The sequence below is a fragment of the Marmota marmota genome, unplaced genomic scaffold (assembly GCF_001458135.2).
Source record: "Marmota marmota marmota unplaced genomic scaffold, marMar, whole genome shotgun sequence".
Taxonomy (NCBI): domain Eukaryota; kingdom Metazoa; phylum Chordata; class Mammalia; order Rodentia; family Sciuridae; genus Marmota; species Marmota marmota.
In genome coordinates this window covers 10253623-10278181 of record NW_025999842.1, presented here as the reverse complement: position 1 = coordinate 10278181, position 24559 = coordinate 10253623, and the positions used below count along the sequence as shown (strand labels likewise).

Below are 24559 nucleotides of genomic sequence, written 5' to 3'. Positions count from 1 at the left end.
TATAAATTTTCAAAATAGTTTCTAGTTGTCTTCTGTATTTCAATAGTGTCTGTCATGATATTTTCTTTATCATCATGAATTTTAGTAATTTGAGTTTTCTCTCCTTGTTTTCATTAGGATGGCTAAGGGTTTGTCATTTTTATTTATTTTTCAAAGAACCAGCATTTTGTTTTGTCAAATTTTGAATTGTTTCTTTTGTTTCAATTTTATTGATTTAATTATTTCCTGTTTTCTGCTATTTTTTGTGTTGGTTTTGTTATTCTTTTTCTAAGACTTTGAGACGTAATGTCAGGTCATTTATTTTTGGTCTTTTTCTTCTTTTAATGAATGAACTTAATGCAGTGAACTTTCCTCTTAATACTGTTTTCATAGTGTCCCAGAGATTTTGATACGTTGTATCCAAGTTCTCATTTACCTCTAAGAATTTTTTAATTTTCTCCCTGATGTCTTCTGTTATCCATGTGTCATTCAGTAGCTTATTATTTAGTCTCCAGGTGTTGGAGTAGCTTCTATTTTTTATTTTGTCATTGATATCTAATTTTATTCTATTATGGTCACATAGAATACAGGGTAGTATCTCTACTTTTTTGTATTTGCTAAGACTTGCTTTGTGACATCACATGGTCTATTTTGGAGAAAGATCCATGTGCTGCTGAGAGAAAAAGTGTATTCGCTCATTGATGGATGGAATATTATATATATATATATATATGTCTGTTAAGTCTAAATTATTGATTGAGTTATTGAGTTCTGGAGTTTCTTTGTTTAGTTTTTGTTTGGAAGATCTATCCATTAGCATGAGAGGTGTATTAAATCACCCAGTATTATTATTGTGTTGTGGTTAGTTTGATTCTTGAAGTTGAGAAGGGTTTGTTTGATCCACATAGATGCCCCATTGTATGGGACATATATATTTATGATTATTATATCTTATTGGTGTATGAATCCCTGAAGCAGTATGAAATATCCTTCTTTATTCCTTTTCACTAGCTTTAGTTTGAAGTCCACTTTATCTGATATGAGGATGGAAACCCCTGCTTGTTTACAAGGTCCATGTGTGTGGTACATTTTTTCCCCACCCTTTCACCTTCAGTCTCTTGATATCTTTTCCTGAGATGAGTCTCTTGAAGGCAGCATATTGTTGGGTCTTTTTTAAAAAAAAATCCAGTTTGTCAATCTATGTCTTTCAATTGATGAGTTTAGGCCATTAACATTCAGGGTTATTATTGAAATATGATTTTTATTCCCAGTCATTTTAGTTTATTTGTTTTTTAACTTGGCTTGGTTTCTTGTTTGATTGGCCTTTCGTTTAGTGTAGTTCCTCCGTTTGCTGATTTTCATTGTTATTTTTCATTTCCTCCTCATGGAGTATTTTGCTGAGAACACTCTGTAGTTCAGGCTTTCTCGCCGTAAATTCTTTTAACTTATGTTTATCATGCAAGATTTTTATTATGTCATCAAATATGAAGCTTTATTTTGCTGGATATAAGATTCTTGGTTGGCAACAATTTTCTTTCATACTGTGATATGTGTTTTTCCAGGATCTCCTGGCTTTGAGCGGCTGGGTTAAAAAATCTGAAATCTGAATTGGTTTCCCCTTATATGTAATATGATTCTTTTCTCTTGCAGGCTTTAAGATTCTATCCTTATTCTGAGTGCTAGGCATTTTCATTATAATGTGCATTGGTGTAGATCTGTTGTAATTTTGTACACTTGGTGTCCTGTGAGCCTCTTATATTTGTTTTTTCTAATTCATTCTTCATGTTTGGGACATTTTCTGATATTATTTCATTCAAGAGATTGTCTATTCCTTTGGTTTGAAACTCTGTGCCTTCCTCTATCTCAATAAATCTTAGACTTGGTCTTTTGATGCTATCCCATAATTCTTGGATGTTCTATTCATGGTTTCTTACCATCTTCACTAACTATGTGGTCATCTTTATTTTCAAGAGTTTATATTTTGTCTTGATTATCTGAGATTCTGTCTTCCAAGTGATCTAGTGTGTTGGTGATGCTTTTTATTGCATTTTTTATTTGGTTTATTGTTTCCTTCATTTCAAGGATTTTTGATTTTTTTTTTTTCTTTTCCGGAATCTTTCTTTCTTAAAGTAATCTTTTGCTCCCTGTATTTGCTCCCTTATCTCTTTGTTGTTGCCATCAATTGTTCCCCATATTTCCTCCCTTACCTCTTTGTTGGAGTGATCAATGGATGCCTGTATTTGGTCTTTTATGTCATTCTTTAATTCACAGATCATTTTAATTATGCAAATTCTATACTCCTTCTCTGACATTTCATTAATTGTGCAGTCAGTACATTCTCCTGTTGTATCTTGGTTTGTTTGGGGTACTTTCTTCTCTCGTTTTCTTTTTTCTCATATATATATATGTATGTATGTATTTATATATATATATGTATTTATATATTTATTTTAGTTTTAGAGGGACACAATATCTTTATTTCATTTTTATGTGGTCCCGAGGATTGAACCCAGTGTCTCATGCATGCCAGGTGAGTACTCTATCACTGAGCCAAGTCCTCTTCCCTTGTTTTTTTTTTTTTTTTGTCTATGTGTCTTCCTTTCTTGCAATGAAGATCTGAGACATTACAGTTTTTGCCCTATAATCTTGTAATGTCCATGCAGATTTCCTGTACCTCACTTTGGTGTTGTGTTACTGTCCCCGGCTGGTGTCCCAAGATGGATGGTATGGCAACTAATGGTGATTGTGGCAATAGCGGTGGTAACTCAGGATAGCAGTGGGGGTATCCAAGATGGATGCAACCACTTTCATAAATGGGGCTAGGCCTGGGCTCCTGGGTGGATTGGCGGGGGGTGGTCCTGGGCCTGGCCTCGAGGGTGTATGTTGGCAGCTTGGTAGGTGCAGTCCTGGGCCTGTCCTGGGCCTCTGCTCCCCACCCCGGGTTAGCAGTAGGGAAGCGGGAGATACTTCCATTTGTGCCTTGTAGACATAGAAGGTTATTTCCCTTTATTTTAAGCTACCTTGATATTTGTTTTACTCATATTTTTATCTTGTAAATATGAAGTATATTTTTATCTTGTAAAGTAGATAAAACAATTGTGCTTAACATTTTTAGGTATTGCAGAATTCTGTTTTGTGTTTTTAAAATATCCTACAAGGTGGTCTTTACTTATTTTTAAAGCTTCAGATTGCTGCTTGGAATCATTCAAATTATGTAATCATATTAATGTGCCCTTTTTACTGATAAGGAATTTATTTGTGCTGCATCTCATTTATAGTGAGTTTTTTGTATCCATCTTTAACTTATTTATGTATACTAGATAAATTTGCAGTGTCTTTTTCTTCTTATTAGCCACTTGTTATATCTGTTGTTAAAAATTGTACCTTGTTAAATAAAATATAAAATTACCTCTCCTTTTAAAAAAATAAATAAAATAAAATGAGTCCAGTCTCAGAGATAACACCTTTGCCTTAGCACATTTTACCACCCCAAACACTTTTTCTTCCCATTAAAGGCATTTCATGCATTAGGACATACTCAGTTTTGGTGTTGATTATATGACATACTCAGTCTTGTTTAATGGTGTTTGTTTGCTGCTAACTTGCTCATCTTAATAAAAAATTATGAGAACAATATTTTATGTTTGTAGAGTTAAGAAATATTAGCAGATGAAATCCCCACGTAGTTAACTGAAGGACCTCTATAATTGGGATACAAAATGTTGTTCTCCTGATTTCTCTTTCCTTATCCACACTACATTCATTCCACTCTCATCCCAATAATTCACATCAGATTCCTGAAACAGAAATTCTAGGCTTAGAAACTGAGTTTGTTAGTTTTAGCAGTCTTATGGTGGAGCTTTTTTAGATCTTCTAAATATTGGATCATATCATCTACAAACACTGATAATTTGACTTCTTCCTTTCCTATTTTTTTTTTTTTAAATATTTATTTATTTATTTTTTTAGTTTTCGGCGGACACAACATCTTTGTTTGTATGTGGTGCTGAGGATCGAACCCTGGCCGCACGCATGCCAGGCGAGCGTGCTACCGCTTGAGCCACATCCCCAGCCCCGACCTTTCCTATTTTTATCCCTTTTATTTCCTTCTCTTACCTAATTGCTCTGGCTATAATGTCCAGTGCTATATTGAATAGGAGTGGTGAGAGTGGACATCCTTGCTTTGTTCAGATTGTAAAGAAAATACTTGCAGTTTTTTCACATTTGCTGTGATTTTGACTTTGGGTTTGTTAAATATAGCCTTTATGATGTTGAAGTAATTTCCTTTTGTCCCTAGTTTCTTTAGTATTTTTTATTATGGGTGATGAAGTTTGTCAAAAGCTGTCTCTGTACCTATTGAAATGACGATGTAAATTTTATCCTTAGTTCTATTTATGTAGTAGATTACTACATTCCTTGATTAGTGTATGTTAAACTGTCCCTGTAATCTTGAAGTAAAACCAACTTGGTCAGGATATATAATCTTTTTACTCTGTTGTTGAAGTTTGCTAATGTGTTAGTAATGATTTTTGCATCTAAGTTTATCAGGGATATTGGTCTTGTAGTTTTCTTTCCTTCAGTGTCCTTATCAGGTCTAAGTGTAAGAGAGTGATGCTGGCTTCGTTGAATGAATTCAGAAGTGTACTGTTTCTTTCTATTTTGTGGAATAGTTTGAACAGCATTGCTATTAGTTTTTACTTTAAGAATCTGGTAGAATTCAGTTGAGAAGCGATCTGGTTCTGGGTGTGGTGTTTGTTTTGGTTGGAAGGATTCTATGACTGTTTCTATCTCAGTGCTTGTTATCGATCTGTTTAGGTTTTCTGTGTCCTCTTGATTAAATTTTGGCAGGTCGTATGTGTCTATAAATGTATCTATGTCTTCTAGGTTTTTCAGTTTATTGGAGTATAAGTTTTCAAAATAGTCCCTAATGATTCCCTGCATTTCTGTGATGTCTGTGGTGATTTCTCCTTTTCATCTCTAGTTTTATTAATTTGGGTCTTTTCTCTTTTTATTTTGGTTAGTTTTGCTAAGGGTTTATCAATCTTGTTTATCTTTCAAATAACCAATTCTTCATTGACCCCTTCTATTTGTTGAGATTATGCATTTTGGGATACACATACAGGGGAATCTTTAAATTTTAGACTATTTTTTTAAAATTCTGTTTAATTGATTTGGACTCTGATTTTAATTACTTACTGTATGTGTGTTTTCTATAGGATATTTATGTATGTATGTATATATGTATATATGTATGTATGTATATCCTTCAGATGAAATTGAAAAAGTTAGCTTGTTTTTTTTTTTTTTTTTTTTGGTATGCTAAGAGTACTTTTAAAGGGAATTTAATTTTTTTCCACTACTTTTCCTGTCATTGTAATATGGTATTCTCCTTCTGTCCTATTCATTAGGTAGAATTACAGTGGCAGGTTAGTTAATGTTAAAGCATTCTTAGAATAAACTCAATTTGATGGTTGCATACTATCTTCTTTAAAAATTTTGCTGGACTTTGTTTAGTAGGGAGTTTTATTAGAATTTTTTTCTTTTCTTTTCTCAATTGACTTCTTATACTGTCAATTAAAAAAAATAAGACTTTGTTACTTTGTTTACAGAAAGAATTTCCATATATGTGCTTTTCTTCAGCATACAGTGTCCCATATTATTACCATCTTGCGTTAGGGTGGTACTTTTGTAATTGATATATCAATATTATTATTAACATTATTATTAACTAAAGTCCATAGTCATATAATTCTCTGGATTTAAACAAATGCATAATGACCAAATGAAATTCATCACTAGAGTGTCATACAGAATACTTTTGTTGCCCTAAAAATTCCCCTTTGTTCTTCTCCAGAATTCTTGGCAACCCTGGAATTTTTCACTGTTTCCATTGTTTTTGTGTTTTCCAGAATGTCATATAGGGTAGCCTTTTTAGATTGGCTTCTTTCACTAGTAGTATGCATTTTAAAGTTTCCTCTATATTTTTGTGGTTGTATAGCTCATCTTTCTTAAAACACACACACACACACACACACACACACACACACACTCTTACATTTTAGAGAAATTTTGGCCTCAGCAGAAATTGAGTGGAAAGTACATAATTCTCATATAATTCCTGCCATTCAGTATATACAGCCTACTTCCACGGACAGTATCCTGTACCAGAATGGTGCATTTGTTTATTAATCTATATTGATATGTCTTATTACCAAAAGTTTATAGTTCACATTAAGGATCACTCTTCGTGTTGTACATTTTGTGGGTTTTGACAAATATATTAGGACATATATCTACAGAATGTATTGTCATACAGAATAATCCCACTGCCCTAAAAAGCTGTGCTTTACATATTCATCTGTTCCTCCCATCAACCCTTGGCAATCACTGATCTTTTTACTGTCTCCTGACTTATGCTTTTCACAGAATGTTCCTTAGAAGGAATTTATACATATGCCTTTCTATATTGGTTTCTTTCAAGACTTAATAATATTAGCTGCATGAGGTGGCACATACCCGTAATCCCAGCAGCTTGGGAGGCTAAGGCAGAAGGATTGCAAGTTAAAAGGCAGTCTCAGCAACTTAGAGAGTTCCTAAGCAATTTAGGGAGACCCTGCATTAAAATAAAAAATAAAATGGGTTGGGGATGTGGCTCAGTCGTTAATTGTCCCTGGTACCAGGATAAGCACTTTCCATCTCTAAAAGTTTATTCATGGTTTAGTAATTCATTTCTTAGCAGTGAAAAATGTTCATTTTCTGTACCAATTTGTTTATCCATTCACCTACCAAAGAACATCTTGGTTGCTTCCCTGTTTTAGTATGAATAAAGTTATTGTAAAAATCCCTATGCATATTTTTTTATGGACGTAGATTTTTACCTCTGGATAAATAAATACTAAAGAGTGTGATTACTGGATTACATATTATCAGGATGTTATAATAAGAAACCACAGTCTTTATCAGCAATTAACAGGTTCCAGTTGCTCCTTATTCTCACCAACCTTTGGTAATGTCAGTGTTATGGATTTTGACCATTCTCAAGGGTGTGTAGTGGTATTTTATTGTTTCAGTTTGTACTTCTTTAATGACATATGACATATGATGCCAAACATCTTTTCATATGCTTATTTGTTATCTATACTGTTTGGTGAGGTGTCTGTTCACATCTTTTACCCGCTGTCTGATAGGTAATTTTATTTACCTATTTATTTTCTTATCACCAAGTTCTAAGAGGTTTCTTTTTTTGTATATTTCAGATAACTGTTCTTTTTCATAAATATCCTATGCAAAAATTTTCAGGCCTTTTGCATATGTTTTTCGCAAATATTCTCATCCAGTCTATAGCTTGTCTTATTCTGTCTTGATCAACATTGATTTTGCATCCAAGTGTCAAATAAATGGAAAATATTTCTTGCTTTGTGTGCCTTATGTATGATTAGAATTAATTTTTCCTGAAATATTTAGTAGCATTTACAGGTAAGTCCATCTAGGCCATTTGCTTCCTTGGTAGAAATAACTTTAAAAGTTCTATAGTAACACTACTCAGATTTTCTACTTTTTGTTATATTGGCTTTACTAAATTGTATCTTTCTATTCTGAATTTTGAAACTTGTTGGTATAAAAGTCTTTATAATGTCCTCTTATTATTTATCTTCTCATTGTCTTAATTAGGGATCAATTTAATGTTAGTTTAAAAAATAGTTTTTAATATTTTTTTCCTCTCTACTGAACTTTTTCTGTTTCATAACTTTTAGCTCATTATTATTTTTTCTTTGGATTAATTGATTATTTCTAAATTTCTTGAGGTTGATACATAACTCATCAATTTGTTTTAAGCATTTCATATATGTATGTATATATTGGGATGATAGATTTCTCTCTAAACTGGATTTAGCTGCACACCACAGTTTTTTTGTTATTTCATTATCTAGTTCAAGATATTTTATAATTTCAAATGAGACTTCCTTTATGACCTATGGATTATTTACAAGTATACATCTATCTTTTCAGACATGGAGATTTTCCAGTTATTTTTTGTTATTGATTTCTAGCTGAATTATTGTGTTCTGAAACTACAGTTTGAATCATTTGCTTGAAACCTGCCCTGTGGTGAGTTATGCTAGTGCATACCTATAGCCCAGTAACTCTGGAGCCTGAGGCAGGAGGAACACAAGTTCAAGGGCAGGGGCAGCCTTAGCAACCTAGCAAGGCCCTAATCAACTTAGTGAGACCCTGTCTTTTGCCCTATGGCGTGCTTTTAAAATTTATATCCTACTAGAAGATTCAGAGGTCTTCTCATTTTCTTTTAATCAAAATGTTACCATTGATTTCATGTTAAGTGCATTTGCTTTCTGTTACTGTAGTGCTTGGTTTGGGTTGTTGATTTTTCACCTAGTACATACATTGGATGAATTTGATGTTTAGATAACTTGCTGACTAAAAAGTGGGATTTTTAAATAAATCGGTATTCAAAATACTGTAACTTCTTTTAAGGTTTTTCTTTGTAATTTAAGAATATATCTAGTAGTCGACACTATATTCTTACAGATAGAACAGTTAATTTTTAGTTAGCATTTTTTGAAAGATCTCTTTAAAATTTTTTAAATTTGAAATAGATATACACTCAATTTCCCTTTAATGCATCTTTTCTGTGTGTAATGCATAAGAATATGTGATGTATCAGTATATGCCTGATATATGAAATTTGTTTAAATAATCTTTCTTCTATTACCTGATAGATTTTTTTCTTTTCCTTTTTGTGAAAGATTTCTGAAAACAATATTGAGATTTTCTTTTTTTGTCAGAGGGTGGGGGCGACGATGACTTTATTTTAAGGATAAGTATTTGTTAATATTTGTATTTGGGATATTGAAAGTAAAATGGAATCGGTCTTAATCTTGCCTATTCTTGCTTTTTCAAAAGCTGTAGTAGGACCCCCCTCCCCCCGCCCCGCCACACACACACACACACACACTTCCTCTGTATTGCTGCTTTCCTAAAATATCCTTTTTGGTAGCCACACATAGAAGAATTGAGTTACAAGCAAATGTTTTAGAGTTTGTTAGCATTTTCATAAAGGTTATGGTAATGTTCACCTAACTTAAGGCCAAAACAATTACTCAGTTTTAAATGAGTTAGGACTTCTGTTTTAAAATATACTTACAAATGTGTCTATCAGTTCTGAATTAATACCTTACCCTGGGGATTTAAAATGTGCAATTGCTTTATTGTATACAAGCACCCTGTCATGATAAAATGGTGCCTATTACTGGTAGTAATTATGTATGCAATTTGAAAAAATAATTTTTTGAAAGGTAAAAACATTTAAAGAAATGTTCCATTTAAAAATATGTATCTTACACTTAGCAGGCCTTTAAAATATGATACTGAAAGTATTACTACTATTCAAATGAAAGTAGTAATAAAATATATGGTAAGGAATAATAGGTACATGAATAAGAAAGAACTATAATTTAAAAGTGAAATATGCTATCTAACAGGTACATTTAGGAAATTTGCTTAGAAAAGGGTAGTTATTAGATAGGCATGTTGAAGGGAGGGAGCACACTAAATAGTATATTGGCAAGCTTCCTGAAATGTATATACATAGTAATTAGAAACATTGAATTTTAAATGTCAGCCAACTTTTATTCTCTTTTATTCTAGCATCTATTTGTATGAACAGTGATTATTTCTTCTGAAGAGGGTTTATCAAGCTTTCTGTGAACATTTGTTATACAGGAAATAAATTACCACTGGTCTATATAGCTAATACCAAATTTGTGGAACCAGAAATGGTTTAAAGTTGGATTAGTTTCTTATTTGTCAAGTAATGGCTAAGAAATTCTCCATTTCTCTGTTAAGATTTGGGGACTTTTTCTATACTTTCTACTTGAGTCCAGTAAACAAATGCTTTTCAAGTTTTGTTTGTAGCCTTCAACAGTGTGTTATTACATTTTATCATTGTATTTCAAAAATAAAAAACTTTTTACTAAGTTGGTTTAATTCAGGTTGTGTTCATCCTCTTATTAATATTTAATATTGTTAGTGACCTTTAGTGCTTTATAGACACTATACAATGTACATAACAGAAGCTGTTCCCAGGAGATTGGAAAAAGTGTTCCTTTATTTCACAGAATCTAAGTTGCTCTGAGAGTGTACTTTCATGATCTTATTAGTCCCTGTCAGTGGAAAGTAATAACACTATCACCTTACACTGTTGATACAATTGATGGTGACATCAATTATAAGATATCATCAAGTATCAAAAGCACCCCAGTTTCAGAGAAGCTATGTATAAGTGTGTACCCTGGAATTGTTGAAGCAGGATTTTTAAGCCACTAACTGAAATTTTAAGATGGTTATGATAATCTTGATTATTCTAATTTTCTGTCATCAGGACAGTATGGTATATTAAGAATTTTCCAGTAGAATATTTTCAGTTTGCAGGGCTTTTTTTTTCTTTATATACCCCTTGGTGTTCCATTCTCAGATTCGTGTGATAGAATTTACAGCTATCCAAGAGATCATTAGCTTTTTGTTATCTGCCTTTAAAGGCTATTCTAACTATCCATACTCTTAAGTGTCTTGTTTTAGAAACTCAGCAAAGAAGTCAGAAAATTATTTTTTCTTTTTCTTTATAGTAGTATTAAGACTGGAGTTGTTTTTGTTTATTCATGATGTCCATTAAGAAATTATTTATGATAAAAGAAGAATGAGATATATCTACATTTAGCTTAATTAAACATAAGAATGTTTGTCTTTCCCATAGCCTACACCACTACCAGTTCCTCTACACATTTCACAAATATAGATCTAAATTTGGTATTTTTTCATTCACAGTGTTTTAGTGCAATCAAGAATGATAGACCTCTTAAAAGTGGAACTAGGAACAAGGAATAAGTAGGGATTATAATCACTTTTTCTTGCTTTTGGTGTGGGTACTAGGAATTGAACTGGGGGAGGTAGTGTTCTACCATTGAGCTATACCTCCATCACTTTTTTTTTTTTTTTTTGAGACAAGGTCTTTTTAATTTCCCAAAGCTAGCCATGAACTTGGAATCCTTCTGCTTCAGCCTCCTGAGTTGCTGAGATTATAGGCATATACCACCATACCCAGCTGTAACCATTATTTCTTAATTTTACGTCCTCTATATGTTTTTTTTTAAATTTCTGCATGCATTTGTTTTATAAAGCATATTTTTAAAAATATGATCCCAAATTACTTCAAAATACAATATTTGTCATTTAAAATTATTCATATTCCATTCCTAATTTTTTTCAGTTCTCATCTCCAACAAAATTATTCCTTGTCTCCTTTTTGTCCTGATTTCTCTTTGTTCTCAGGAACTTGTTTAGATTTTTCCCTTTAAGGCTAAGTTCAAATTTCATCTCTTCAAACTTTTCTAGATCCCTCCATAGCAAGCACCTTTTGCCCTACTGCTTTCTTATGGTAAATAAATACTATGATACAACTTATCGGTAGCTGCGTTTTTAGAGTTGTGTCAGGTTTTTTCTGTTGAATTTTTGGTACTGAATTATTTAGGTTTATTTCTTGTAGTGCATAGTATTGACATGCATTGAATATTTAAATACATGCATAATTTCATTTACTTCTTTCTCAGAGATGCTATGTAGTAATTTTATTAGAATTCCTAATATGTTATTCTACATGTAAGTTTTCATTCTTAACATTTTACCCACTATTTTCTGAAATGTAAGAATTATTAATTTGCTGGTTACTATCCCATAGTACAAAATACAAGAATTATACATAGATATTTAATTTTTTTCATATAAATTTTTATCATAGCACAACCTTACATTTAAGGAAGAGTATTTTATAAATAATGCTTCTTCTTCCACCTTATAGGTTACTTCCCCAGAATGTTGGCCTTCTCTATGTTGGAGGTTATGAGAGACCCTTTGCACAAATCAAGGTATGATTATTCATTTTTAGTGTACTATTCCTAGACATTCACTTGTCCAGAAACCACCCAAACCTTGCTAATAACCATCACCGTATCAAAAATATCTCAAACATCAAGTAGTAATTTCATTGACTCTGGAATATTTCTACAGAAGTCATTTGGCTTTTGGGGGGAATTATTTTAATATTTTTGCCAATGTTAGAGTTGATTTTGACCAGAACAGTTCAGGATTAATTTTGAAGAGTACATTGAAATTTATACCGAATCATCTTTCAGAAATCCTTTTTGACCTTAAATTTTTTAAGCAGTATTATTGATGATAAAGATAATACAGATAATAAACTGTGTGCAATTTGATACATTTTGACATGCTTACTCTAGTGAAAATCATCACCACAATCAAGATAATTAACATACTTCACCCCAGTTTACTGGTGTCCCTTGAAATTTCCCTTTCTTGTCCTTCCTTTTTCCCTTCTAGTCCTTAGGCAGACACTAACATGATTTATGACATTGATGAATCTTCATCTTTTCATACTTAATATAAATGGAATCATATGGTAATTTTCTTTGACTCAGTAGTTATTTTGAGATTCATTTACATTCTTGCACTTATCACTTATTATTTTTCTTTTATCTTTTTTTTTTTTTGGCTGAATAGTATACCATTATATGGCTGGAATATAATTTGTTTTTCCTTTCACCTTTTGATGGATATCTGGTTTGTTTCCAATTTGGGGTTATTGCAGGTAAACATTTATGTACAATTCTTTGTATAGACATATGCCTTCTTTCTCCTGGGTAACAGATTATCCTATATTTCTCTTGGATAAACACACAGGTCTGTTCCATTGACCTATGTGCCTATTCCTCTATTGTATCACACTATATTGATCGCTGTAGCTTTTTAATAGGTAATGAAATCAAGTAGTTTAAATCCTCCTAGTTTTTTCCTTTTATAAGTTGTTTTTGGTAATTTAGGTTCCTTTCATGTTTATTTGAATTTTTAGAATCATATCAATTTCTTTAAAAGTGGCTACTGGGATTTGATTAGTATTGTGTTGAATTCGTAGGTCAGTTTGAGGAAAACTGACATCTTAACAATATTGAATCTTCCAATTCATGAAAACTACATCTCTCCCCATTTATTTAGGTCTTAATATTTCTTAGCAATATTTTGTTGTTTTCAGTATATTGATCTTGCACATTTAAAAAATAAATATATATTTTATATTTTTGATGCTATTGTAAGTATTTTTTTTCTTTTAGTTTGAGATTCATAGCTAGTATGCAAAAAGCTGATATGTTAAATGTATTGATTTTAAATTCTGAAATCCCATTACACTCATTTATTAGTGCTGTTGGCTTTTTTGTAGATTTCATAAAATTTTCTATGTAATGATTATGTGAGCTGTTGAAAAAAAGAGAGTCCTTTCTGATCTGGATGCCTTTTTCTTTGTTTTAAATATGCCAGCTAAAACCTACAATATGAGGTTGAATAGAAATGATGAGGACAGACATTCTTGCTTAGTTACTAATTTTAGATTGAAAACATTCAATCTTTCATCAAAATTGTTTAATAGTAACATTAGTTAAAGATCGATTGATTAATTCTAAGCTTTCTTGTAAGAAATGTAAAAATGATAATATTCAAGACAGTTAATAGAAAGGAAAGTTTGAGATCATCATTTTTCTTTGTTTTTATAATTATCTGTAAATGTTTTCTGTGGGGCCTATTGCCGGGTTTTGGTTCTCCACTAAAAGGCTCAGGGGTCACTCCAGGAAAACTGGGCTGACTGGGCTGTGCAAAATAACCGCACAAGAGGCACAAATACCTTTTTCTTTGGGGTCGCTGTGACGGCTCCTCTGATCTTAAGGGTCTGCAGAAAGAGAGCGAGAGCATGCGCTGACCTCTTTTATTGAGGAGAAGCTTTTCAAATGAGGCAAGGGGTTAGTTTTCAGGGGGCTGAGTCTATCTTCATGATGTCAGCAGGTTGACTGACACCTGGGTAGGCCACACCCAAGGGCACAGTAAGAGAAGGGGACACACACAAGGCACTTCCATGGAAGATTCTATCCTAAACAGGGCAAGTAGTTATATTACAAAGGAACATGTATTAGCTCCACTCATGGGGCTGTAGCAAGACACACCCATGCAAGAGAAACCAACCCTCCAACCCAAGAAGGGTGGGGAAAGCGCTGCCACATTTCTATGACTAAGCGCCTCAGCACCCAGCTGGGGAGTGTGCAAGGTTGGTCTCCCACAGCCTATTTAGTTTGTTTTGTGGGTTTTTTTTTTTTTTTTTTTAATATTTATTGTTTAGTTTTCGGCAGACACAACATCTTTGTTTGTATGTGGTGCTGAGGATCGAACCCGGGCCGCACGCATGCTAGGCAAGCGCGCTACCGCTTGAGCCACATCCCCAGCCGTGTTTTGTGGGTTTTATCATCATTTAGTTTTTAAAATTTTCTTTACATTTGTTTCTTTGCCACATGAGCTACTTTTATCCATTTATTTCAGGGTTGTTTAAACTCTTTTCAACCTGTGCATTTCTAACATGTTTTTTGCTTTGAAAAACTCAGATTTTTGAGTAGACTGAGCCTTAATAGGACTTGAGATATTTTAATACTAAGGGAGTTTGATCACATTATCAACATTATTAAACGAGAAATTTTATCTTAGTTACCACAGCGTCAGTTCCCCCTTTAAATACCTCCATTAATTTAAGCTAAATCAGAACACTTTTAAAAATCTGTCTTTAGGATCTTAAGTCATTGACCCTCTTAAACTTTTCCAAACTTTTTTAAACCTTTAAATTTCCCTTAAGTAATGACAGACATTCTGGTACATGTTTTTTCCTTCAATTTTTTAATATCTCTGAAACACAGGTGGTATTGCAAGAGTCTTTTCATAAACTCCCTCACTATCCCATTGACTGAATTCAGTAGTAGAGCCAGAAATCCTAAGAGGTTTCAGCAAGAACCATTTCTGATAGTCCATTTTTTTTTTTTTTCTGTCCAGTGGTTTGGAAAATCCTATTCCTCCTTATTAGAACTGAAATAACTAAAAAACAGGAGACTTATCTGATATATTTAGGGAAGGATAAAATTGTTTTGTATATGGGTGTGAGTTGCATTGTGTCCCAAAATGCATAATCTCAGTATATATGTGAGGGTAATTTCTGTGTCACTCATTTGATTCATTAACATAATATTTTCTTTATCTGGGTCTTTGCTAACAAGCTTAGTGACAGAGGTCAATTCTTTGTCAACCCTTTCTGCCTGAATGATCAACTTTGTTGAAAAGAAAAGTCCATTATTTTAAGTTGTCTTTTTCCTTTGATGTTTTTATGAGAAGGGTTTTACTGTGAAAAGATTTCTGATCCTTATTAATTGTTGATGTGCTTTCATAATTCCTATGGCTCTACCTAATTAGATCCTTGCCTAATTAGAATACTTACAAGTTTATTGGAAAATAGTAAAATACATCATAGTTTAAATGCTTGGAGTTTAGGCTAGAAATTTAAGGTTCATTTTCTATCTTCCTTCTACCTAATTTCTGTTGGGCATGAAATACCAGTATTAGTTATATTCCTTTTATTCCCATTACATTGAAATGTAATGATAATGTGTTATATTTCAAGGTATCAGGAATAACCTTTAAAAATGGAGATAGCTCCAAAAAGTAAAGATAGCTTTACTTTTCTTAAGAGAATATTAGTTTGATTTTTTTAAAATAATAAATCAGGATAAAATTGTTCATTTGATTATTGAGGAAAACGAATTCTCATTTATTAAAATCACAGGACTTATTTCTCAGAGTGGTGGCATGGTGTTAGATACTGTTTGCTAAAGAGATATTCTAAAAGGAGCTCCATTTTGTAAAGGTCAGAAAAAGAAAAAAATACATAAAAAGGATAATAGATACTTGGACAAACGTTGAATGAGTTCAGAAATTTGGTACAGCTTGCCCATAGATATCTGTACTGCTAGCAATAACACAGGTTGTTACAACCATTCTTCTATCTGAACAAACACTTTTCATTGTTTACTCATCTTTTAGTTTTAGTTTTCTTTCCAAGCTCTAAATAAAAACATAAATATGTATAAACTTCAGCATAGTCTTAGAACTGGTGTATCTTCCTGCTAATTACAGGTCTTGTTGTTAGGGAAAGTTATTCCAATTTTTATCTCTTAACATTTTCAGTAACTCATGGGAAAGTTCCTCTTATACAAAACTTTCACCAGTGACTATTATCACATCATTGACCCGTTTTAAAATCTCTAAAAGCAATGAATCTCTTCCTAGAAAAATGTACACACTTCTGCTTTTAATTTCAGTGTATTTGAAGGCCCCCAAATCTTAACAGATAAATGTTTCCCTAAGTTTTCCTATTAACCACAAAAATATTGAATATGTGAACATTTAAGTTTTCCGGGGAAATTTTTGTTTGAACACTTTGATTTTAAACGTGTGGTTTAAAAATATATATAATTAAATAAAACTGATTATTTTATAATGAATTACACTATACAATAAGGAAGGAAGTGCCTCATGTGTCCTTAGTTATTGTTTGGTACTATAAAGGAAGCAGATTTCACTCTGATCTATGACTAATTATGACTATAATTATGACTAATTATTTTAACTGTATCAAGATTAACTTAAGTTTCTAAATATAGTGAGCTGTCTACAACTTAGGGTTACTATATTATTAAGAGATCAGTGTATATGTGTATATGTAGACTTTGGAATTAAAAAGGGAAGTTTTATTTAAAAATATTTTGGTTAATTCCTATTTATAAGCTTTCAAGCTATTGAAATTTTAGTTATAGATGGACACAATACATTTATGTATGTATGTATGTATGTATGTAGTGCTGAGGATTGAACCCAATGCTTCACATGTGCTAGTCAAGTGCTCTGCCATTGAGCCACAACCCCATCCCCTCAAAAGTCCTTTATATGGAATTTAGGGTTGGGTATTTCTGTACATCTTTGCATAATACCTTTATCTTTCTGTGTTTTATGAATGTATTCTGTTATTCATACCTTATTTTTGTAGATATATTCAAGTTTCAGTAATAATTTACATTTATATTGTTTTCTCAAACATTTCATATTCAGTTAAAAATCTTTGCTAATTCTCATAGCGTTCTAGTCCAGGAGGCTCCACTTAGCAGTCAAAATTCGTAAAACCTAATCCTGTCAGCATCAGTTTTAATCAACCAAAGGGTTGTTGTTGAAAGACTACTCAAGACTACAGAGCTGTCCCTTCCTGCAGGGGTTGATATTAGTTGCCTCTTCCAGTTCTGACAGCCCAAGAAGTAAGTGCAAGAGGCTGTGAGGCTGAGTTAAACCCAAGTTTCAATGTTGACACTGCAGAAAGGCTAAGAAAATGTCTTTCATATTTTAAATATGAATTCCATACAGTAACTACATGTGAAAAGTGAGGCTATAACTATTATTCAGAATTATTTTTTTCTGAGACAGTTATTTTACAGTCAGTATAGTCAGGTTATTCCTGCTTCTGTTCATGCTGAGTGACTAGGTGCTATTAGTCACAGTCACATATTCCAAGCTTTCTGAATTTGAATTTAAAAATCTCTTTACTGCTAAGGGAATATAAGGTTGGTTTGTGTGTATTCATGTGCATATGTAGTAGATGCAAAGAAATATTTATCTCATTTATTTTTGAAGTCATTATTTGAAAATTGCATCAAACCATCCTCTCAGAGAATATTTTTCCTGTAAGATACTTGGGGGCTTAGGTTATTGTTACTTTAAAAATATTTTTTGAGGTGATTAATAAATCAATTTTAATTTTCAGGTTAAATTAAAGATAAAGTATTTTATTTTTTATGTTTCTCTTATGAAAAGAATAAGCTGGGCACCATGGCACATGCCTGTAATCCCGATGGCTCAGGTGGCTGAAGCCAGGGGATCTCGAGTTCAAAGCCAGCCTCAGCAAGAGTGAGGCACTGAGCAACTCAGTGAGACCTTGTCTCTAATATAATACAAAAATAGGGCTGGGGATGTGGCTCAGTGGTTGAGTGCCCTTGAGTTCAATCCCTGGTACTCCCCCCCCACCATAATAATAATAATAATAATAATAATAATAATCTATTCTAGGAAATGATTTGGTTTGTTTGTTGACTGACAGTTGTTTAGAAAATATTTGGCTTATTAGATCAACCCACCTTTGCTTTAAAGAAACTATGTAACACCAAACATTAAATCTCTAAAATCTTTCCAGAAGTATTCAGATAAAGATGCAGCTCCTAGAACTGAACATTCTAGCTTAATGACTTCTAAACTTTTGACTATAACTTGAAGGAAGGTAAGAAGTATAAATCAGGATCCAGTACACATACACATACATACCCTAATTTATACACATACAGTGTAAACTGAAGTTTCCAAATGGGTGCAAAATCATATTGTATTTTTTTTTCTATGCTTCATTGTGTGTGTGTATGTTTATTGCTGGTGATAAAACCCAGTGCCTTGCCAGGTGCAGTGGCGTACACTTGTAATCCCAGCAGCTTGGGAGACTGAGACAGGAAGATTCAAAGACAGCCTCAGCAAAAGTGAGGTGCTAAGCAACTCAGTGAGACTGTCTCTAAATAAAATACAAAATAGGGGATGTGGCTTAGTGGTCAATTGCCCCTGAGTTTAATTCCCAGTACCCTCCATCCCTCCAAAACAACAACAACAACAAATAATCCAGGGCCTCACACATGCTAGGTAAGTGCTCCACTACTGAGCTATATCCCCCGTCCACTGTGTTTGATTTTAAATGCTGGTCTTAACCCATAAAATTAATTTCTCTAGTAAAAGTGGGTCATGACTCTGAAGTTTGGCAAACATGACCCTGAAGTTTGGCAAATTTCAGGGTAGGATTTGTATAGCAAATACTCCATATGTTTCTGGCTGGAAAATGTCATGTTGATGTGAGACAGATCATAGTAAGAGAGCTACCTGCCTTTGAATTGATGGTAGCCCTTAGAGTGTCTTTGCAGATGAAGATAAAGATGAGAAGTCATAGTTTCTGGGAGGAAAGAGGAGGAAGTTATACAAAGAGATAAATGAGAAATGAATTAAGATGTCTCATGGGGCCAAGTAAGCTATTTTCTGTTTCAAAAATCCTAATCCTCAAGAACAGAGCAAGACATCTACACCTATTTTGTCTTCCAAATGATTTTATGTTATTTGAAGATAGAGAAATAAAAGTAAAATCTCCCTTACATGAAAAAAAAAATAGAAATTGAATTGAGTTAGATCTCTGTGTTATATTCACTGATCAATGGATAAATTTTCTGTAGTACTATTAATAATGAGGCAAATTTTCATTTGTCACATATTGTATTAAAAGGGATAAAGAGGTTATCTCTTTGTATGAGAACAGATTCAAAACAAAAACAAAAGTTCTCATGGAACCTGAAAGTCTTTCTACTTCCAGGAAATAGCTATTAAATTGTTGACAGTTTCTTGTCCTTCACAAATGCTGACAGAGTGCTTTAGGGTCACTGCTGGGCTTGCGATGAGCCCAGCGATAAATGAGTTGTAAGTTTTTGGATGTTAAAAATTATGCATTGTTTATTTACAGGCCATATGGTAATTGCAGACCAAACTCTTAAAAAGTACACCCCAATGCTAGTTTCCTGCCTACATAGTAGCATTATTGCCTAGAGTGAGAACTATAATCCAAATGTGTTAATCTCAGTATTCTTATCTTAAGTCTTTAGATAACGCATCAACAAGAATAATAAGCCCCATTAGGGCTGAACTATCTTGTTCACCTCTGTATGCTTAGCTTTTAGACCAGTTCCTGGCACATAAAAGCATTAAATAAATACTTGTTAACATTATTATTGAAGAATGCTTAGAAAGCCATTTTTTTTTACCATTAAAAATTCACCATAAAATTTATCAAGCTATTGAAAAGCTCTGGTTCTAATTACATACAAATTCATTGTCTTAAAACTTTATTTTCCAATCTATATTACATCTCAAGTTGGATTAGCTTTGTAGCAATATAATTAATTTTATTTTCTAATTTAAGATTGTGGTTGTAAATTAATATTAGTAGCTTTATTTGAAATGTAGATTTTTATGAATACATTATTCTTAGAACATTTTAAAAATAGCCCTTAAATTGTTTTCCTATTAAGTTAGCATTTTTTCTCAGTGACAAATTCCATTATCTTTCTCTCTTGAGCTGTATACTTTCTAGAAAAATATTGAAATTTATTTTGGCTTGTTCTACTCCCTTTTTAAACATTATACTAGCATATCAAGGTGAGTTCTTATTATACATGCTGTAGGCCAAAAAATGAGTTTAAAATTCCTTTTTGTGAATTTGAAGTTCTCAAAAGGAAAATAGTGATATCATGAAATACTTTGTCTACTTAGTGATTTACAATACACTGGACCTCCCATATGGTAAAAGGAAATAAAGTAGTACTTCTTATTCCTTTTGGCTTTTTCTTAACAATATTTTACCTCTACAAAAGAAGCTCTCTGATTTGAATTTCAGAGGCACTGATAGTCATGAAAATATAAAAGATTAAATCTAAAATGGCTATTGTGGAAGTCATATGTCTGACAAATAGTAGCACAGTTTCTGATTAGATTTAGATAGGACACACCTCCCCAACCCCATGCTCAGGATCAAACTCAGGGCTTCAAGCATGGTAGGCAAGTGGTCTACCACTGAGATGCTTCCCTAGCCCCCAGTTTCTGATTGGACTTGTATTAGACATCTAGAAGTTATGTATGTTACTTTTGTTCTCACAGAGAGAAGAAAAATCATTTTTCCAGTAAATAAAAGAATATTTACTCCTCTTCTTGCCTCATAGTCTCAGCCTACAAAACAGCTCCCCCACTCCTACCCAAATGCAGAGACAATAGGAAGGACCTATTTTAAATGGTCCATGGCCATGATTTAGGCAATTAGGAAAGCTCCAAACTGCTGCTGCTTCTCTTTGACTCTTCTGACAACACTGCATTTCAAGTAGCCCCTAGAGAGTAAAGCAAGGCTCCTTCCTGATTATTCCCCTGCCCCTGTCAAAACAACATTAACAAAAAAAGTCTAGGCAATACAAATCATAAATATTGCCAAATATGGTAATAGGTAATATTAAAATTGATACTTGAGCATCTTGAAAAGTTTGAGAATTCTGTAATAAGTGATTCCCTGTTGTCAATAAATGTGTTATGAGTGGAAGGGATCTGAATTTTCTTAAATAGAGTCAAGTAAATATAATATTCTCTTAAAATAGTTGTTTCTAAACTGTATGTTAAATATTTGTCCATGTCATAATATTTCATTGTCTATAGAATTAATTACCTATAAGTAAAAATGATAAGTTTTTAGTTTACAAACTGAAAGTCACAAAAAATGCTAAATTTAGTATACTATAAGATTTGAAGAAAATATTATAAATTTAACATTGGAAATATATCAATATTGGAGTACCATTTGGATATTTATAGTTATATGTTGAAGTGTACTCTATTGGAGTACCATTTGGATATTTATAGTTATATGTTGAAATGTACGAAATACTAAACAGATATTTAAATTATATAGAGTCACTAGGTCAGAACATTTTGATACCCAGAAAATAGATTTGTAAGTAATTATTCATCTGCTAAGAAACATAATATGTTGTTTCTGACTAAAATACTTTTAGATAGCTTTACTTAGTTAATAATAGTGAAAAATTATGTTATTTCAGCTTTTGCCAGGATTTAAGTCTGAGAACTATGAAAGTATTTAAATGAACACACATATTCTGTATCTATCATCCTTTTGAAAAATTAATCCATCCATAATTTTATGTGGCTGGACATAAAATGACATTTTAGTTCATCCCACTAACCAGAATTTCTTCTCAATAGATGGTATTTTAGACTTTCTAAGGTTTTTAGAAATCTTAGAAAGGTTTTTTTTAAGGTGTTTAGACTTCCTAAAGTTTTCTAGTAGAAAATCTGGAATAAATTTGGGCAGGGTCAGATCAGAGGAGTCAGAGACATTGAAAATTTAGTAGTATATAGCTGCTTCTAAGCTTACAGTTCTGGTTAACCCATCATAAATTGAAAATATCACAAGTCGAAATGCATTTAACACACCTAACCTGCCAAACATCATAACTTTGCCTCACTCACCTGAAATGTACTCAAAACACTTACATTAGCCTGCAGTTAAAGAAATCACCTAACACAAAGCCTATTTTATAAGCAAGTGTTGGAGTATCTCATGTATACACACAGATGGGCATTTTGTAGACATGATGGGATGTGAAAACACAAAACATAATAGCCAAAAAATGCTGGCAACACCGTACATAGTAGAGTATCCATTGTTTACCCTCATTATTTGCTTGGCTGACTAGGATCTGTCCAGCATCACAAGAGACTGTTGTACAGCAGCATATCATGAGCCTCACAAAACATCAAAATTTGAAATTTGAAATATGATTTCTGCTGATTGCATAGTGCTTTTGGATCATTCATAAAGTGATACATATTTAAATTGAACTATCATAAGTCAGGGACTGTGAAAGAATATTTAAATTTAATATATCACTAATATACAATATTTTTTTTCATTTTAACATGAAATGTTATGATTAGGTTGATATCTTTTTTGGAATCTTATTCTTTTTTTTCCCTCTGTTAATATTTGCTAACTTTGTAACAGAAAAAGAAAACAGGATAATTTAACCACTTCTTGGTATTTATCCTGAAGAATTAAAGTCAACTTACTAAAAGTGATATATGCATACCCATGTTTATAGCAAAACTATTCACAAACTGTGGAATCAGTCTAGGCATCCATCAAAGGGATGACTAGTTAAGGAAAGTGTGGCACATATACACAATGGAATTTTATTCAGTCATAAATAAAAATGAAATCATGGCATTTGCAAGAAAATAGGTAGAACTAGAGACCATCATGTTAAATGAAATAAGTCAAACTCAGAAAGCCAAGGGTCAGATGTTTTCTCTCATATGCAGAAGCTAGAGAGAAAAAAGGAAAAGAAAGGGAGTGGGTCTCCTAAAAATCAAAGGGAAATCAGTAAAGAAAAGAGACCAAGGGGTGGAGGACAGGGGAGGAATGAGGGAAGTGCTGGCAAGTAATATTGTTCAAATTATATTGTGTGCATATAAAAATATGTAATAGCAAATCCCATCAATATACAAGTATAATGCACCAATTAATTTTAAAAAGGTGGGGGGAAAAAAAACCAATGGAACAAAGCTGGTTATGGTGGTGAATGCCTGTAATATTAGGGACTTGTGAGCTTGGAGGCCACCCTTGGTCACTTCCAGAGACCTTCAACAACTTAGTGACCCTGTTTCAAAATAAAAATTAAAAAGGACTGATAATGTAGCTTAGTAGTAAATCACCCCTGGTTCAACTCCTAGTACTTAAAAAAAAAAAAAAAAAAAATCTAATGGAGCCGGGCATGGTGGCACAAGCCTATAATCCCAGCAGTTTAGAAGGCTGAGGCAGGAGTTCAAAGTCAGCATCAGCAACTTAGTGAGGCACTAAGAAACTCAGTGAGATCTTGTCCTTAAATAAAATACAAAAAAAGGTTGGGGATGTAGCTCAGTGGTTAAGTGCCTCTGAGTTCAATTCCTCAGCACCAAAAACAAAACAAAACAAAAACAACCCACCACCACCACAACAAAAATCAAAGAAATGAGCAATTGCATTTTGAACTTTTAAAGTTAGTACTGTTATCAAACAGAAAAATACTGTAGCCAAGATTTGTTAAGCATTATGTGCCAGGCACTATTCTAATTAATTCTCAATCAACCTGTAGGCATAGGTACTATTAATATTCCAGTTTTATATATCAGGAAGAAGATTTAGTAACGTGGGTCATGGTTTAGGTTTGAGATGTCCCCCAGAATCTCATATGTGAGGCAATTCAAGAAATTTCAGAGATTAAATGATTGGGTAAATCTACTCAGTTTATTTATCCACTGATATGGATTAACTGTGTGGTAACTGTAGGCAGGTAGCATGTGGAGGAGGTAGGTCACTGAGGGTGTGCCTTTGGGGTTTATATATTGTCCATGGTGAGTGGGACACACTCTCAGCTTCCTGATGGCCATGTCGTAAGATGTTTTCCTCCACCATGCTCTTTTGCCATGATCTGCCTCACTATGGACCTACAGCAATGGAATTGGCCATCTATGAACTGAAACTATGAACCCAAATCAAACTTTCCTTCTCTATGTGGTTATTGCCAGGTCCTTTGGTCACAGCAGTGAAAAAGCTGACTAAAACACATGGTACGGTAACAAAACTAATATATAAGACAGTTGAATTACTTCTACCTCTTAGTGTAATTTCAGTCTATACTATTTTGAAATATTTAGTTATTGTTCATGTTGATTTATACCTCATAAAGCCCATTATTATAGTCCTTGAAGCCTTCTGAGTTTTGCTTGTGCCACAAACCAAAATTATCCTTATAATTACTATGTACTAATTAAGACATTTACTGGACCAAAGGAATGTGGTGTTATTACAAAGGTCAAACTAGAGAATCATTGTTTTGTATACATAAAAAGAAGTGGGATAATGATTTTAGCTCTGCTACTTATTTTGCCATTTTTGCATGTTTAC

At 32.9% G+C, this 24559-nt stretch overlaps 1 protein-coding gene across 2 annotated transcripts in view; it reads left to right on the top strand.

Annotated features, from left to right (window-relative positions):
• Rngtt (RNA guanylyltransferase and 5'-phosphatase) overlaps positions 1-24559 on the top strand; it is a 228847-nt gene that overhangs the window by 166427 nt on the left and 37861 nt on the right. For both annotated transcript variants that reach the window (XM_015499298.2, XM_015499296.2), the window contains one exon: positions 11852-11918. In XM_015499298.2, coding sequence (XP_015354784.1) covers positions 11852-11918 — 67 coding nt within the window. The remainder of the gene's footprint in view (positions 1-11851; positions 11919-24559) is intronic.